Source organism: Pseudorasbora parva, chromosome 22 (assembly GCF_024679245.1).
Source record: "Pseudorasbora parva isolate DD20220531a chromosome 22, ASM2467924v1, whole genome shotgun sequence".
NCBI lineage: Eukaryota > Metazoa > Chordata > Actinopteri > Cypriniformes > Gobionidae > Pseudorasbora > Pseudorasbora parva.
In genome coordinates, this window is record NC_090193.1 from 17,556,836 (window position 1) to 17,575,407 (window position 18,572).

The 18,572-nt window shown below is 43.3% G+C and overlaps 2 protein-coding genes across 2 annotated transcripts in view; both read left to right on the forward strand.

Moving 5' to 3' along the window:
* Positions 1 to 5,639: 5,639 nt before the first annotated feature.
* c22h6orf120 (chromosome 22 C6orf120 homolog) lies at positions 5,640 to 8,619 on the forward strand. Its single transcript, XM_067431178.1, has 2 exons — positions 5,640 to 5,777; positions 7,551 to 8,619. The coding sequence occupies exon 2, from the start codon at positions 7,590 to 7,592 to the stop codon at positions 8,148 to 8,150; it is 561 nt and encodes a 186-aa protein (XP_067287279.1). The 5' UTR covers positions 5,640 to 5,777; positions 7,551 to 7,589; the 3' UTR covers positions 8,151 to 8,619.
* An 842-nt stretch (positions 8,620 to 9,461) lies between these two features.
* Positions 9,462 to 18,572, forward strand: part of mrpl4 (mitochondrial ribosomal protein L4) — a 13,725-nt gene continuing 4,614 nt past the window's right edge. Inside the window, exons 1-5 of the mRNA XM_067431769.1 lie at positions 9,462 to 9,649; positions 9,756 to 9,837; positions 11,817 to 11,985; positions 12,066 to 12,117; positions 12,266 to 12,383. Of these exons, the coding sequence (XP_067287870.1) occupies positions 9,602 to 9,649; positions 9,756 to 9,837; positions 11,817 to 11,985; positions 12,066 to 12,117; positions 12,266 to 12,383 (469 nt within the window). The 5' untranslated portion in view covers positions 9,462 to 9,601. The remainder of the gene's footprint in view (positions 9,650 to 9,755; positions 9,838 to 11,816; positions 11,986 to 12,065; positions 12,118 to 12,265; positions 12,384 to 18,572) is intronic.

The window sequence follows — 18,572 nt, forward strand, 5'->3', positions numbered from 1 at the left end:
GGCTGCACTGCAGTGTCTATTCACAAGCGCGATCCCACTACTGATCGGCACGGGGGATTTGACCTGCTCCGTCGCCGACCTGGGCCGGTTCACCCCTCCTTAGACGACCTGGTGGTCCCGGGCTCCCCCAGGAACACCATATCGATACCGAACTTAGCAGGGACACCCGATCGACATAGTCCACGGCAGCCCAGAACCCCTGAGCTCAAGCGATCCGCCAGCCTCAGCCTCCCAGCAGCTTGGATTACAGGCGCACGCCACCGCACCCGGCGAGAGCTGCGGGGATCAGCGCTGCTCTTGAATCAAATGTGCGCCCAGCGCCCTCTAGTGTATGAAAGTAGAATCTGGGACGATTATTATATTATTATGCAGTGAGTGTGTGTGAACCAAGGCATTTAGCCATCTCTTTACAAGCTATAATTGTTCAAGTTAAGTGGTACGTTTTCTTCAAAAATACATTCTTCTCCTTCAAATTTATGCTTATGCACAAAATTAAACAATAGCTGTTTAACCATGTGTAGGCTCTAGGCCGAGTTTTCCATCCAGCCTACAATAAGAGTAGCCTATTTTTCCTAATCTATTGGAGTTGGGCTAATGTTAATACGTATGGTTATTAATAAAAATTATCTTAGTTTAATTCATGTGTTATTTGCTATAGCTGAAGACTTTTAAATGATTTGATCATTCAGTGTTAGGCTATAGTCTATTTGTACAATCTAAATCACATGTGTGATACAGAATAAAAAAAATAAAAATAAAAAAAAGTTCCTTTCCTTTTGTCTTTTTTTCTCTCGTGCTGTTTTTATGTCCGAAGATACAAACAAATAGTTGTATGTACATACTGTAATTGCACCACCTGACATGGAAAATGTACCAACATTCTTGAAATTAGCAGCTTTTACCAGTATTTGAGAGAGCTCTACAGAAATGTTATATGAACACCATTTCAGTTTGATCGGACAGTAGCACCACCTGACATTTTGGAGGGGGTTAAGATAACAAAGCATAAAAAAATATTAAATCTGTAGGCTACTAAAACTGAATTCTAAATGAAAATAGGTTTTATAGAATAAATTGGTACATGCATGAATCCATCAAATTATTTTTACAAAGGAAATAATGCACTTGGACACGAGAACATGCACGTGATGTCATTGACCCAAACATAGGCTGGACTGGATCTTTTAATTTGGCCAATAAAGGCTTTATTTCGACTTCATTTATTGTTGCTTTGTGCACAAAAGACCGAGTCTCGCTGTGTCGCTCAGGCTGCACTGCAGTGTCTATTCACAAGCGCGATCCCACTACTGATCGGCACGGGGGATTTGACCTGCTCCGTCGCCGACCTGGGCCGGTTCACCCCTCCTTAGACGACCTGGTGGTTCCGGGCTCCCCCAGGAACACCATATCGATACCGAACTTAGCAGGGACACCCAATCGACATAGTCCACGGCAGCCCAGAATCCCTGAGCTCAAGCGATCCGCCAGCCTCAGCCTCCCAGCAGCTTGGATTACAGGCGCACGCCACCGCACCCGGCGAGGGCTGCGGGGATCAGCGCTGCTATTGAATCAAATGTGCGCCCAGCGCCCTCTAGTGTATGAAAGTAGAATCTGGGACGATTATTATATTATTATGCAGTGAGTGTGTGTGAACCAAGGCATTTTGACATCTCTTTAAAAGCTATAATTGTTCAAGTTAAGTGGTACGTTTTCTTCAAAAATACATTCTTCTCCTTCAAATTTATGCTTATGCACAAAATTAAACAATAGCTGTTTAACCATGTGTAGGCTCTAGGCCGAGTTTGCCATCCAGCCTACAATAAGAGTAGCCTATTTTTCCTAATCTATTGGAGTTGGGCTAATGTTAATACTTATGGTTATTAATAAAAATTATCTTAGTTTAATAAATGTGTTATTTGCTATAGCTGAAGACTTTTAAATGATTTGATCATTCAGTGTTAGGCTATAGTCTATTTGTACAATCTAAATCACATGTGTGATACAGAATAAAAAAAATAAATAAAAAAAAAAGTTTGCACTTGGACACGAGAGCTTTTCAATTTGGGTAGGCCAATTAAGACGGAAATGGTACCGTAAAACAAATGCCAATGGCATGCATATATCTCCAGAAAGTAGAGACGATAAGCTTTCAAATGGTACCACATGAGGTCCTCCACAGACATTTAAAATTGAAAGTTTATACATGACGATGTCAGGGTCCACAGAGTTTAAGTGGTGCTTTAATAGCAGTAGCCTACAGGAAAAAAAGAGTTGAGATTAAGCAGTGTCCTCACAAACACACACACACACACACACACACACACACACACACACACACACACACACACACACACACACACACACACACACACACACACACACACACACACACACACACACACACACACAGGTGCTAAAAATGCTGAATGTGACATGATTATGCATACCTATAACATTCACATATTTACGTGAGCATACACACACCTGTTCAAATAGATTTACATATAGGCGAATGTACAAAATGAATCAATAATTCAGATCCATGCATTGCTATGTCTTTGGAAGGCTTTTGTTATAATTTGAATCATTTTAAAATTATTTATTTTAATTTTAAATTTGTTACATGATTTATTTCATCATTAGTTTAGTTTCTGCACAAACCCTGACGTAATGTAATGTTTAATACACTTCATCTTGTTGATCAGGGCTGCATTTCCCGATAACGTTGTCTCTTAGAGCGCTATGAAGACTCTAAAGGTTTAACTTAACTGAAGGTATACCATTTCTAGGTGTGTTCCCCGAACTATACCTTAGGAGGTCGCTTAAGGTTCTTAGTGCAACGTTAGCAGGTACTGTCCGTGGCGGCGGTGCTGAATTGGCTTATATCGATATCGATTATCGCTCAATAATCGATTATTTCTATTCAGGGGCTGTTTCACTGCGTTATGCGAAAAAAATATGCTCTTTATAAAAGAAGCACTTCAGAAATAGTTGAACTTTCATTTATCATAAAAAATTGCACCTAAATTTTACAGAATTCTGAAATGAGTGCACGAACAAGCAATCTCATGCTCAACCGCATCATGAGCATCACGCGTCATTTAAATTATTACAATATATTTTCCACAGTGTCTTGATTTACTCCACAACCAGGGATGATTGCCCATGTAGCAGCTGCATCACATTATTGTGTAAATAACTAAATTATTAGATGGCCTAGTCAATAAAAACGCAACACGCAAAACATATAATCAGCTGCTAGCCTACTATATGGCGGAGAAAAAAGAAAGAAAGAGAAGAGCCGCCAGGCTGAGGGAGTAGCTGTGTCTCGACAAAGTTGGTCCAACAAGATCTAAAAGCTGCTGAATTTGCTTTCGTGGTAAGTGAAATTTCTTTTAACAGCAGCTTCTGACATGGTAGCCAAGGGACTAAAGTTTTCATGTATGAAATTGCACATACACTAAATGGCACCGCGGACGGCGCCGTCTTTGATTTAGCACAATTCTATTCGCTGCATCCCTGCCAAAGTTTGACTAAACTCTCTTCCACAATCATTTCCTTTAAATAGGCTCCTAAGCCTTTCCTGTCTAATGGTTAGCCAGGTGATGTACCTTTGGATAATAATATCATTAAAAAGCTAACAACCATAAGTGTTTGTAATGACATTTTTTATGACAATTTTAATCCTTGCATAAAAAAACAACAACAATTCAATTAGCCTTATTGAACACTGGGTGTATATTGCAAGTTCGGAATTATATTCGTATAGACTGACATATAAAGCAGTCTATGCACAGTGGTGGCCACTAGTGGAATGAACTGTTAATAGTGATAAGGTATAGCTAAGAGTGGTCCAGACCAACCTTACGAAAGTATGACTTAAAGAAGGTATTCTTAACTAAGTTCGTTTCGGGAAACACATATTAACGTTAAGGGATACCTTAAGGTATAACTTAAGAATGACGTAGAGTTAAGAACGTTTCGGGAAATGCAGCCCAAAACTATTTGTATATCAATAGGCCCTATGTTATTATTCATTTCAATGTGATAAATGAGTAAGCTCAAAAGTAATTAAAAAGTAGTCCGATTATATTATCTAAAATGTGTACTGTAACAGATTATGTTTCTACATTTTCTGTCTTCTAATTTGGAATCAGTAGCGGACTATGATTAAGTAATCTAATCTCTGCCTGTAGTAGTCTTATATTTGTCAGCAACCATCACCCTGTAGCTCAAGACTCTGGTTTCCCACTGAAGCTTAGCAGGGTTGAGCAACTTATTATGGCAGACCACCTGAGAAACTATTTTGCTGTTGCTGCTGCAGAGGTGTTAGTAAAGCCAGCAAGGGATGGTCCAAAAGAGCAACGTTATTCTCCTGGAAGAAGTTCTTCGTCAGGCGGGCTTTGTGAATTGCAGCGTTGTACTGTTGAAAGACCCAGTCATTACCTCACAGACAGGGGCACTCGGTCAAGAGGGATGCCCGCTGCAACAGATCCACATAGCCAGTTGCCGTTTGACGCCCCTGCACAACCTGAAGCTCCATTTTCCCATTGAAGGAAACAGCAGAGCCTCCTCCACTGTGTGTGTAGAAAACATCTCAGGTGGGATCTCCTTGCATTGCCAGTAACGTTGGAAGCCTCGTCAGAGAATACAACTTTCTTCCACTTTTCAATGTCCCATGTTTGGTGTTCCTTTGCAAATTCTAAACGTGCAAGTTTGTGTCGTGGGAGGAGACGTGGCCTTTGAAGACGTTTTTTGTTCTTGAAATGGTAAATGGACTGCATTTATATAGCGCTTTTATCCAAAGCGCTTTACATTTTTGCCTCACATTCACCCATTCATACACCGACGGCGATGTCAGCCATGTAAGGCGCCATCCAGCTCATCGGGAGCAGCTGGGGTTAGGTGTCTTGCTCATGGACACTTCGACACTTGGTCAGGTGGAACCGGGGATCGAACCACCAACCTTCTGGTTTGTAGACAACCTACATGAACCACTGCCGCCAAAGCCCTTAGCAGATGACGTCTTATGTAAGCATCAGTAAGGGCCTTAATTTGGGTTGAGAATCGACCTGTCTTCACGGACAACCCGTCGGATCCTGCAGCTCAGTGCTGGTGAAATCTTTTTGGGTCTACCACTTGACTTTTTTGTCCCATAACTCAGGATTTTTTAAGAAATGTAAAATGACTGTCTTACTGCGTCCAACCTCAGCAGCGATGGCGCGTTGTGAAAGGCCTTGCTTGTGCAGGCTTGTGCTTACTGATAGTTATTTTATTTTATACTTTTTAAATTGTTGTTTTATATTATGCTGCAATAATTTTTCTATTGTTTGGCACCTTTTTTCCCACTCCGTTTTATTATTATTATTATTATTATTATTATTATTATTATTTGTTACCTGTTTTGTTTTTTGTATACTTGTGTGCGTTTAAATCATGCTTATAATGTACTTCTTTTGAAAACTGAAAATTGTTTAACCATTGCCATGCACTCTTGTGGCACATAATAAGCACACTTTTCACACTCACTATTTTATTTAGGTAATTCGTCTGCTGCTAGTTATGTTTAAATATCTACATCCAAATACCACAGGAGAAATCTCAGTCAGTCCTGATCTGTTGCCCTCCTGTCCTCCAGAGGGCGCTGTCGCGCGTTATAATGGCATCCCCGCGTCCCAGAAGGTCCAGTAGTCAACTCAACAACACCTGTAACAGAAAATTCCAAACATAACGACGCCGAGTCTCCTTCCCAATGGATTATATTTGACAATGCACCGGTAACTCAAAATAATACATGTCTGTGAACAAAGCAAAGAATTACGATTAGTTATGTTTCAGTTTAATAACAACAACTGGTCTGTTAGCCAGCTAGCTCAATAGCTGTCTTAGTCTTTTGTGCAGGTTTCAGGAATTAAATGGGGTTTTAATGTAGAAACGGTTTATAGTATATGGCATTGTGCAAATAATTTAGTAGAGTAATGCATTTTTCAAAAAAATGGGTCTTCTGAAGCTATCTGGCGGTGTATTTTCAACGTCTGTTATAAACAAATAACATCTAAATGGCATATTTTTATTTCTGCTTTTACTTTAGGTTATTTATACAACAAAAGCTATATTTCATGAGCGATCTACTTCATACGCCCTGAAATTAATTATCGGATTTTGATTCATTTAAATATGTGGTCTTGAATCAGTTTTCTCTGGCAGGATTGACAGTAACGTTACACGACCATGGTCGCGTGTGTGTTTGTGTGTGAGAGGCTGCTTAAAAATAGCGAGAGATATATATTTAACCTCGTGCTGTCAGTCCAGATATATCACGTGAGTCAAATGGTGTCGTTTCACCATTATGCTAGGTTTAAGGAAGAGTCTCTTGGTCATGTCACAGGAAATGCATCACTCACTTTTTTTGCTATCTAGGATCAGGTAATCCATTTTACTTTAGTGCTGGCTTTAAAAAAAAACCTTATCCAGGTGATAAACTTTTCCAGATTAACACTGCTCTAAATGAGACTATCACAATGTAAAGAATAACAGGTATAATAAATAACATTTGTTTTTTTTGTGATTTTATTTTTTTAAGAGACAGAAAATAGCACAAGAAAAAAAATAAATAAATACATGCACCGCCTTCCAAAATCAACTTATTTTAAACGGTCACGTCCCTCATTTGACCTACTACAAAATTAAAAACAGTCAAATATACATGCAATAAAGGTGCAGCTGCATTAGCGATATTTTAGAGAAATTTAGCTAGGTCCATTGTCAGTGGTGTAGCAATGTATTAAGCACTGAACACAGAAGTCACTATTAAACCAAGCAACTCAAACATTAGCTAACTTTTTTTGTCTTCACGTTAAACTCCAGAATGCTATTAAAATTGCTATATTTTGCTTATGAAATTTCGCAAATGTCCACACCTACAGGGATGCAATTAATAGAAAATAATTTTAAGTTGTTCATCTCTGCTCCATTGTAATTAATATACGATGAATATAATACATTATAGTGAAAATTAAATGTAGTATTTTTGTTTGATATTGACAGCTGTTAGGAGACAAAATCTTATTTTTTACTTTTTGCTATAACAAAAGCCTTAATATATAGCCTGCTTCTACTTTATCTAATGACTATTATGGTTTAATCAAGTGATAAAACCTGTGTGTGTGTGTGTGTGTGAGAGAGAGAGAGAGAGAGAGAGAGAGAGAGAGAGAGATTGTGTGTGTGTATGTCTGTGTGTCTTTGTGCGTGTATATATGCGCACTACATGATAAAATTGTAAAGTTTTATTAAATTTTGTTCGTGAAATCCAGCCTTCTTGGTGGGATAATGATAATCTAGATTTAGTTTTGAGATCAAAAGTATCCCAATCCTATTCAAAAGTTTTGAGCCACACACACTGAAGGTTTGATCTAGATTGTGTTCTAATCTGATTTCAGAATCCTTTTATCCACTTTTATGATATGATATATGAAATATGAGAATTATTTTATTTTTTTGCTGGGCCCTGATGATACTGAAATAATATATATATATATTTTGTAATCCAGGCAGGTTACAGATGTAGCAGGGGTCTGGCAGCAGTGACCATGGTGCTGTGCTGGGGTTGTTTGCTGGTGCTGTTGGCCCTATCCCGGGCCCTGGGCTCTCTGCAGCTTTCAGAGGAGCATTCTGTGCCAGATGAATGGGTCCTGCTTCATGTCGTGCAAGGCCACATAGGGGCGGGAAACTACAGCTACCTGCGTCTCAACCACGAAGGACGCATTATCCTGCACATGCAAAGCCTTAAAGGGGATGCGGATCTCTACGTCTCCGACAAGACGCTGCGGCCAAACTTTGATTCCTACAAGCTTCAGTCTACCACCTGTGGTCAGGATGTGGTGGTCGTCCCGGGGGATTTTGTTAGGCCTGTTGGAATCGGGATCTACGGACATCCCTCTTACATGGAGAGCGAGTTTGAGATGAAGGTGTTTTATGACCAGACAGCACTGACAGAAGATAAAATTGAGAAGAACTCTTATCCTTCAGATGAGACTCCCGGTCAGTCTCAACACTCTCAGGGCCCTGAGGAGGTGATGGAAGAAGAGGAATCCATCCTTTGGACTATTCTAATTGGGATTCTTAAGATCATACTTGAAATTTTGTTCTGATTTTGTTGTGCCAGCTGCCAAAATATCACATTTGCCACAATTAAATAATCTTTCCTTTTAGATCAAATATAGTTTGGCATCACCACCACTTTATAAGGGATGTGTACGTTTCTGCCATAGTTTTCTTATTATGTCATCTAATTTGACTAACAAATTTATAGTTTGCATATCAACGCAACTGATTGCACTTGACATGTCAAACACAAGGTTCTCTCTTTTGACTTGATCGGTTCACTTCTGACATTTTATTGATTGAGTTAAAAATCTGTTGTGTGGCGTGTTTATTTGTCTTTTACTGACCTTGGGATGTAAATTCTAGGTTTTAAACTGCACTATGCAATCACACAAATCACCTTGTGATGAAGGTTGTACGGCTGTGCCTATTGTGAAGAAGAGTCTGTTGATAAACAGCAAAGGATCTTCCGCACCTGTAGTTGTAAGATACAAATAAAATTATCTCTTATTTTTGAAAAAAATTCTGGCTAACGTTACTTAGGATTGTGCTAATTTTTTGTGTCAATTATGTTTTATTTTGTGTGCAAATAACAAGGTGGGCTTTCATTACAAAAGTACCATGAGAGAGCTAGAAAAAAAACTAATTTGTGCTAGTTTTAGACACAATATACAGTAAGTATATTATTTTAGAATGTGAAGATTACTAGGTATCTTCACATTCTAAAATAATATACTTACTGTAGGCCTCTATATGAAATAATATTATGATCTAATATTGTGTTGGTCACCCTTTTGCTGCCAAAACAGCCCTGACCTGTCGAGGCATATCTGTTAGCAAGATGTTAGCAACATATGTAGAGAGAGCCTATTAAAGTAATAGTAAAAGTAAAGTAATAATGATACATTTAATTAAAAATAAATATTAATGAATACCTGTAGCATCTCATATGCAAAATAGTAAGTTACAAATGTTATCATAAGTTGAAAATAATGTATTCTTTAATATAATTATATTTTATATAATTATTTTATTCTTTAATTTCATGAATAATAATTTTGGCATTAGAAATTAGAAGGATACAGCTATCAGTGAGTTATTACATCTCAGACAACATACTTGCGTATTACTTTTGGCCGTGGTTTATGTAACTTTAAAGTGTTTCCTTTAAAATTATACCAAAATTTTGTATTTAGACAACTATGTTACAATTTGGGGTTCAATGTCGAAAATCCCGTAAAATTGTCCCATAATATGTGGGAAGGGAAATAAAGAAGGGAGGAAACACTGCATACCAGTCGGTGGCGGTAATACACAGTTTCGTTGTTTGTCAAGCGCCAATAAAATCAAAAGAAGAAGAAAAAGACCGCTTACGTCAAATGAGGGCGACGGAATTGTGTGCACACCATCACGACCTTCCTGACAGGGAAACCAAATAATGTAAGAGCTGATAATTTAACAGCAGAACTTTTAGTGTTTATTTTATTTATCCCGCATCATGTTTCGTGCCACGTTGGCAATATGTGGAAGAACAGTTGTTAAAAGGGTAAGTGAGTGAGCATGGAATTCCTCATAACTACGCTTGTAAATATGATTTTTATGCTCATGCTGGAACACATTCACGAGTTAAACCATATTTTTTCTCCAACCAGGTCATCTCATCGGTGTCTGGAGAAAGCGCACTTCCATCAAATCTGCGACTCCCATCAAATCTCATCGGAGTCCCGGGAGAAAGTAAGCAGCGTTGTTTATTTAATAGAGAATTATAATGCATTACTTACTATATTGAGGAAAATAAGTATTTGAACACGCTGCTATTTTGCAAGTTCTACCACTTGGAAATCATGGAGGGGTCTGAAATTGTCATCGTAGGTGCATACTGTTAGAGACAAAATCTATAAAAAAAATCCAGAAATCACAATATATGATTTTTTTTAAACTATTTATTTGTATGATACAGCTGCGAATAATTATTTGAACACCTGCCTATTAGCTAGAATTCTGACCCTCAATTACCTGTTAGTCTGACTTTAAAATATTCACTTCCACTCCAATTATTATCCTAAATTAGATGTACCTGTTTGAGGTCATTAGCTGCATAAAGACACCTGTTCACCCCATACAATCAGTAAGAATCTAACTACTAACATGGCCAAGACTAAATAGCTGTCCAAAGACACTAGAGACAAAATTGTACACCTCTACAAGGCTGGAAATGGCTACGGGGAAAGTGCCAAGCAGCTTGGTAAAAAAATGGTGGCGCAATCATTAGAAAATTGAAGAAGCTAAACATGACTGTCAATCTCCCTCGGACTGGGGCTCCATTGCAAGATCTCACCTTGTGGGGTCTCAATGATCCTAAGAAAGGTGAGAAATCAGCCCAGAACTACACGGGAGGAGCTGGTCAAAGACCTGAAAAGAGCTGGCACCACCGTTTCCAAGGTTACTGTTGGTAATACACTAAGACGTCATGGTTTGAAATCATGCATGGCACAGAAGTTTCCCCTGCTTAAACCAGCACATGTCCAGGCCCATCTTAAGTTTGCCAATGACCCTTTGGATGATTCAGAGGAGTCATGGGGGAAAGTCAGATGAGACCAAAATAGAACTTTTTGGTCATAATTCCACTAAATGTGTTTGGAGGAAGATGAATGATGAGTACCATCCCAAGAACACCATACCTACTGTGAAGAATAGGGCTGGTAGCATAATGCTTTGGGGGTGACTACACTGTATTAAGGAGAGGATGACCGGGGCCATGTATTGCGAGATTTGGGAAACAACCTCCTTCCCTCAGTTAGAGCATTGAAGATGGGTCAAGGCTGGGTCTTTCAACATGACAATGACTCGACCCACACAGCCAGGATAACCAAGAAGTGGCTCTGTAAGAAGCATATCAAAGTTCTGGTGTGGCCTAGCCAGTCTCCAGACCTAGACCCAATAGAGAATCTTTGGAGGGAGCTCAAACTCCATGTTTCTCAGCGACAGGTCAGAAACCTGACTGATCTAGAGAAGATCTGTGTGGAGGAGTGGGCCAAAATCCCTCCTGCAGTGTGCAAACCTGGTGAAAAACTACAGGAAACATTTGACCTCTGTAATTGCAAACAAAGGGCTACTGTACCAAATATTAACATTGATTTTCTCAGGTGTTCAAATACTTCTTTGCAGCTGTATCATACAAATAAATAGTTTAAAAAATCATACATTGTGTTTTCTGGATTTTTTTTTTAGATTGTCTCTCACAGTGGACATGCATCTGCGATGAAAATTTCAGACACCTCCATGATTTCTAAGTGGAAGAACTTGCAAAATAGCAGGGTGTTCAAATACTTATTTTCCTCACTGTATATCACTTCTGAAAATAATAAGTCTCTGGCTTTGAAGTGTTTTCAGCTTTACACTCCTACTTACATCCCTAAGTTAAATTGATACCATGGTCTGTCATTTGGTTGAATGGCTTTAGAGATGACAAAACTAGCTAAAAGAAAATTAATGGTAAACATAGTTTCTACAAATATACTGTCGTTACAGAACTGCTGCCACAGAGTAAAAGCTAGGACAACCTATATACTTTAGTACTTTATACTTTAATTTAGTTTCACAGTAACAACAACTGAAATAATTGCAGGATTTTGGCAAAAGTTTTGTTCATTGTCAATGGAAATGTGACTTGTGTTGTCAGCTAACTGAATTTGTCTGAACTCTTGTTTCAGAGAGGGCTCCTCCGTCCGGCTCTGATCTTCCAGTGTTGCGCAGATGTGAGGCTGATATCCCAGCTCATCTGGCACCTACCCAAACGTGGCTCGAGTCTTTGGGAAGTTTTGACAGTGAACCACTTGGTGTGGTTGACCTACACCCTGATGTCTTTTCAGTGCCTGTCAGGTAAAACATCTTTTGAATGATTTCAGGGTGGAGTTATGCTACCAGCCGACAAATGATCATTTTTGTGTTCCTGTTAATAGGCTGGATATTCTCCATGCGGTAGAGGTCTGGCAACGTAATTTCAAGCGAATAGTAAGTAACCATGAGGAGCATTTAATGCTTTCCGGTGTGAAATGCTGTTGAAATGTGCATTAAGATACCGTTCAAATAATGTTCTAGAAACTTGGGTCATATTGAATCATTGCATATGACATAAACATATGTAATGTGATTACTTTAGAGCCATGCAAAAGTCAAGTCAAGAGCTGAAGTCAGCGGTGGAGGCAGAAAACCATGGAAACAAAAAGGAAGTGGGCGGGCACGACATGGAAGCATTCGTTCTCCACTATGGAGGGGAGGTGAGAGAAAAGTTAACGCATATGGTGCTTCTTAATTCTTGTGCATCCTCGTTTCCTTTCGGAGGAAGTGAAATGATGTATCATCGTCCCCTTTAGGGTCATCAATTAATGATTACTACACCACTGGATTTAACTTGCACCCTGGGATTTATATGGGATTGAACATTAGAGATTTTTGTATTATATTACTTTTTGTAAAAAGTATATATATATAGTATATATATATATTAGTAGGGATGCACCAAAACCTGGGTTCGGATTCGGCCGAATATTGGGCTTTTTGACTGGGTTCGGACCTTCCACCGAACCCGCTTGCACTACACGATACTGCTCGAACATGATGCCGCGGTTGATTATGGCAACGTGTTTACTAGGTGGACCTTTCGAATGCAGTAGGCTGTGAGAAAGTGAAAATGGAACTCGTGAACAGAAAATGTGTTGTTTGGCAGTACTTTCAGTCACAAGAAGGCAATTCAAGTCGAGCTATATGTTCAATTTGCAATGCCAATTTGTCTCGTGGTGGCAAGAACCCTAAACAATAGCCGCTGGATGTCCGGTTCACGAATGAATCGTTCTTTTTAACCGGATCTTTTTAGTGATCCAGTCGAACCAGTTCACCAAAATGGACTGAATCGTTCTAAACGGTTCGCGTCTCAAATCAGCGCTGATCTCACAAGTTACTATATGTAACAAAGTTCGATAGTATGAGGAAGGAAGAGGACACGGGGGTCAGCTGGACGGTTGATGCTTCTTTTATTATAACTCAAAACTTCAACAACACACACTGCGGTGTGGATTCACATAAACACACGATCACTTCCGGGTCGGCACTTCCGGCTTCCGGTTACTCAGTCTCTGTGGGGGTTTGGCATCAACCGTCCGATCTCTCTCTCTCCCTGGTCTCCGGTTCCATCGAGGTTTTATACCCTCTCCGCGCTCATTACTGGAACAAGAGACAGGTGTTATTCTGCGTCCAACCCACTCACTTACCGCTCATCCCGCGGCTCTCTCTCCCGCTGCAGACCTCGCTGAACCACGCCCCCCTTGCCACATACCCCCACCGCCCGACTCAGGCCGGCCACAGCCATCTGAGCACCCGGCCTGTGGACCACCTTGAATTTAAACGGCTGAAGAGCTAGATACCAACGGGTGATCCGCGCGTTGGTATCCTTCATGCGGTGGAGCCATTGGAGAGGAGCGTGGTCCGAACAGAGGGTGAACTCCCGCCCCAGGAGGTAGTAGCGGAGGGTGAGAACGGGCCACCTGATGGCCAGACACTCCTTCTCTATGGTGCTGTACTTAGCTTCCCTCTTGGAGAGCTTACGGCTAATGTACAGCACCGGCCGCTCTCCCCCCTCCACCTCCTGGGCCAGGACTGCGCCCAGCCCCCTGTCCGACGCGTCAGTCTGCAACAAGAAAGGGAGAGAAAAGTCAGGGGAGTGTAAAAGCGGCCCGCCACATAGAGCAGCCTTAACTCTCCATCCACTGGACCGTATCTGGTAGCCCCTTTCTAGTAAGGTCAGTCAAAGGGCTGGTGAGGTCCGAATAATTTGGTATAAACCGTCTATAATATCCCGCCAGCCCCAAGAACTGCCTTACCTCCTTTTTGGTCTTGGGTCTCGGACAGGTTGCAATTGCTGCGGTCTTATCAATTTGGGGACGCACCTGTCCATGACCCAAGTGGAAGCCCAGATACCTTACTTCCACCTGCCCTATTGCACACTTCTTTGGGTTGGCCGTGAGCCCCGCTCCCCTCAGCGACCTCAAGACCGCCCTGACATGCTGCGTATGCCGCTGCCAATCGTGACTGTAAATCACGATATCATCCAGATAGGCAGCAGCATATGCGGCATGGGGACGCAAAATCCTGTCCATGAGGCGCTGAAAGGTAGCGGGCGCCCCGAACAACCTGAAAGGAAGCGTGACAAATTGGTGTAATCCAAACGGCGTGGTGAAAGCTGTCTTTTCTTTGGACAATGGAGACAAGGGGATCTGCCAATAGCCCTTTGTTAAGTCCAGTGTCGAATAAAATCGAGCCGTGCCCAACCGATCAAGCAACTCGTCAACCCGCGGCATTGGATATGCGTCGAATTTCGACACAGCGTTGACCTTGCGGTAGTCCACACAGAACCTGACCGAGCCGTCGGTTTTGGGGACCAAAACTATCGGGCTCGCCCAGTCACTGTTGGACTCCTCGATTACTCCCATGTCGAGCATTGCGCCTAATTCTTCCTGAACTACCTTTTTCTTGTGTTCAGGCAAACGATACGGCCGGCTGCGAACTACCACGCCCGGCTCGGTCTCGATATGGTGCTGAATCAAGTCGGTACGTCCCGGTAGGGGCGAGAACACGTCAGCGAACTCTAGGGCTGTTTCGAATGCCATTTTTTGAGCTTCGAAGCTTAGGTGGCAATCAATATCGAATATTCGAAGCTTCGGTGGGTGGGGCTAAATATATAATAATAGTGTCGGTTTGCATTTGTATCATCTTTCACGACTTCACGTTTCACTCTTCGGCATCGTAAATGTGTTGCGGCAGACCCAGTGGAGTGCAGTGTTGCATTTGGTGCAATATGATCAGGTGGCACACATTCTTTAAATATTAATAAACATTTAATAATCTTTTAAATAGAACAGTTTCCGGTACGCATTACACGGGCAGGTTTATGCTCCGAAAACGGACAGTGCACAAGTGATACAAAACACAAAGTCTGTTGAGAGCAAGAACTTTAATAAGGTATTAATAACGAACCTTTCTTTAAAACAAATGAATCCCAAAACAGAAATTAAATTAGTAACACACAGTGATTTCAATGAACTGTAATAAATAAAGAACACGGTAGCATGCTTATAAACAGTTGAATAAGAATAAATGAATTGTTTTTAAAATGACACAAAATGTAATATCTATTACAATTAGTTTTATTCTATATAAGGGATTTATTTTGTCTTATTCTGACTTTTTGTTAATTTAAATCTTTAAAATGCGCGATGCTTTTATTGAAAGCATGTTGCGGTGTTTTTTTTAAATTTATTATTATTATTGCAAGCATGAGTGAGAATGAGTCCGCGACGGAAGTCACGTGTTGAAAAAAAAAAAACGAATATTCGAATCTCAAAACTGAAAATCGAATGCCACCTCACCGAACGAATATTCGAATATTTGATTATTCTAGTACAGCCCTAGCGAACTCCACCTGTAATTTTGATAAATCAGTGAGTTGGAACGGTGAGAGGTGATCTCCCCCAGGGGCCAGCGCGACTGATTGTGCTTTAATGCTCGCCTCTGGCCCGAGATCATCCTCTCCCCCGATCACCGTTGCCAACAACACTGATTCCACCTCATTCCATTTTTTTAGCAAGTTGAGGTGGTATATTTGACGTGCCCCGTTCCTATCGGATCGTATCACTTCATAATCGAGCTCTCCTACCTGTCGTGCGACCTCAAACGGCCCCTGCCACTTTGACATTAATTTCGAGCTCGACGTAGGGAGTAGAACGAGCACTTTCTCTCCCGGTGTGAATTTGCGTAGCTTCGTACCCCTGTTATATGACCGGCTCAGGCGGTCCTGGGCTTGCAACAAATTCTCCCTCGATAGCCGCCCCAAGGTGTGGAGTTTTGTTCTCAAGTCCAGCACATACTGAATTTCGTTCTTGGCCAAAGAAGGCCCCTCCTCCCAAGTTTCTCGTAGGACGTCCAGCACCCCCCGGGGCTGCCGTCCGTAGAGAAGCTCGAAGGGGGAAAACCCCGTGGAGGCTTGCGGGACCTCCCGCACAGCAAATAAGAGGGGTTCTAACCACCGTTCCCAATTTTTGGCGTCTTCCTGTACAAATTTACGGATCATGGATTTAAGAGTGCGTTTAAATTGTTCGACCAAGCCGTCTGTTTGTGGGTGATAGACGCTTGTTTGAATGGATTTAATGCCCAATAATCCGTACAATTCGCTTAACGTGCGTGACATAAACGCCGTGCCTTGATCAGTGAGGATTTCCTTCGGAATCCCCACTCGGGAGATTAAACGAAACAGTGTGTCCGCAACACTCTTCGCAGAGATGTTGCGGAGAGCCACTGCTTCCGGATATCGTGTTGCGTAGTCCACGATAACTAACTGCAAAACAATGTCCGCGTGCGGATCGCTCTAATGGCCCGATGAGGTCCATCGCAATTCTCTCGAAGGGGACCTGCATTAATGGAAGGGGGCGCAATGGCGCTTTTTGGGCGGCCAGTGGATTCACCAACTGACATTCAGGACAAGACGCGCACCACCTGCGCACATTGTCATGAATGCCTGGCCAAAAAAATCGGGTCATTAAGCGATTCAGCGTGGCCGCCTGTCCCAGGTGGCCCGCCATCGGGTTAGAGTGAGCCGCCTGGAAAAGCATTTCCCGGCGGCTCTTTGGTACTAACAACTGGGTTGTATCTAACTTTGTCTGAGTGTCTTGGGTCACTCGATACAACCGATCCTTTATTATGGCAAAAAAAGGATAGGAGACAGGTAAGGCAGGTTGGAGAGACTGTCCGTCGATCGATCGGACCTGCTGGAAAGCGTTCTTAAGGGTTTCATCTTGTGACTGCTCCAGAGGAAAGTCATCGCGGTCCGAGAGAATTAGTCTCTCAATCCCGCTCGGTTCCTCTGGAGTTGTCCCCGAGGGTCCCGGTTCAGTCTCCCCAAGCTGCACTCGCATCGCCCCCTTCCTCGCCTTTTTCTCCCAAGCGGCATCCGCACACAACGATCCCAATAAAGCCGTAAAGGCGGGCCAATTCGTCCCCAGAATTAGCCGATACCGGAGGTGTGGACTAACCGCCACCTCTATATTATGCTTTTGCCCCCGAAACTGTATCGTGACTGGGACAACCGGATATTCCACCACATCCCCGTGCACACACCGCACCTTAACCATGCGGCTTGTATCCAATGCCCCAGGCTGCATCAGGCTTTGATGGATCGAGGTTTGGTTACATCCTGAATCCACCAAGGCCTGATATGTACCCCCCTTGATATTTACAGGAATTTGGTACTCTCCTGCTTGATCGGGGGTGGTCCGCTGGACGTCCGGGATCCGGATCATTGTCCCGATGTCCATCATCGGACATTGGTCCACAAAATGGTCCGGATCACCGCACCGCCAGCAGGCCAGCCCAGGCCTACCCGCCGCCCCTGCGGCGGGGAGTGGGTTGGAGAATGAGCACGGGGAGGGCGTGGAACCAGAGCCAGTGTCACCCCCCACCAACCCAGCAGCCCCGCCCCCCTGGGCGGAGCCCGCGAACTCCCGAACGGTCCAGGGCTCATCCCACCCCGGCCCCTGGGGGGAATCCGAGGAGGGCCCGGAGGGCGGGACCTAGGGAGAGGGATAGGACGAGAGGGAGATACAGAGGGGGGAGAGAGAGAGCGAGAGGTTAGAAGGGGTTCGCCGACCCCCGGGCACGCCACCAGGTGGTCCTCCGCCAGGTGGATGGCCGTCTCCAGCGACGTGGGCCGGTGGCACTGGACCCACTCGGCAGTTTTCTTTGGGAGCCGAGCGATGAACTGCTCCAGTACCACCAGATCGACGATGTGGTCCACGTCGCTTCCGCCGGCCAGGAGCCATCTGCGGCAGGAGTCCCGGAGCTGTTGGGCCATCGCGAAGGGTCGGCCAGCCTCTCCCCACTCCAGGGAGCAGAAACCTCTGCCGGTGCTGCTCCGGGGAGCGGCCGACCCGCTGAAGGATGGCCTTCTTCAGGTCGTCGTACTCGAGGAGGTTCGCCACCGGTAACTGTTGTGCGGCCGCCTGGGCTTCCCCTGTCAGCAGTGGTATAAGGCGCACCGGCCACTGTGCCCGGGGCCACCCGCAGGCCTCCGCGGCCTTCTGGAACAAGTCAATAAAGGCCTCCGGGTCATCTTGTGGCCCCATTTTGTGCAGGGGCACGTGGACCGGTGCGCTGGTCAGCCCGGCGGCCTCGGTGCGAACCTCCCGGTCGATCCAGCTCCGGAACCTCTCGCGGTCCTCTTGCTGGCCTCGGACAATGGCCTCGAAGCGGCGCTCCTGGTCTGCCCGAAGGTCCAGCATGGCTTGGTGTTGGTCTTGATGGAGGGCCGCGAGGGATGTAATGATGTCCGCAAATGGCGAGGCGGAGGGCGTCTGCATGGCGGCGGCGCTGTCCTGCTTCCTTCCCGGGTTTCGGCACCAGTGTAACAAAGTTCGATAGTA

Excerpts from the sequence above, each read along its gene's own strand:
- c22h6orf120 (XM_067431178.1), top strand. The coding sequence starts at position 7,590 with ATGGTGCTGTGCTGGGGTTGTTTGCTGGTGCTGTTGGCCCTATCCCGG.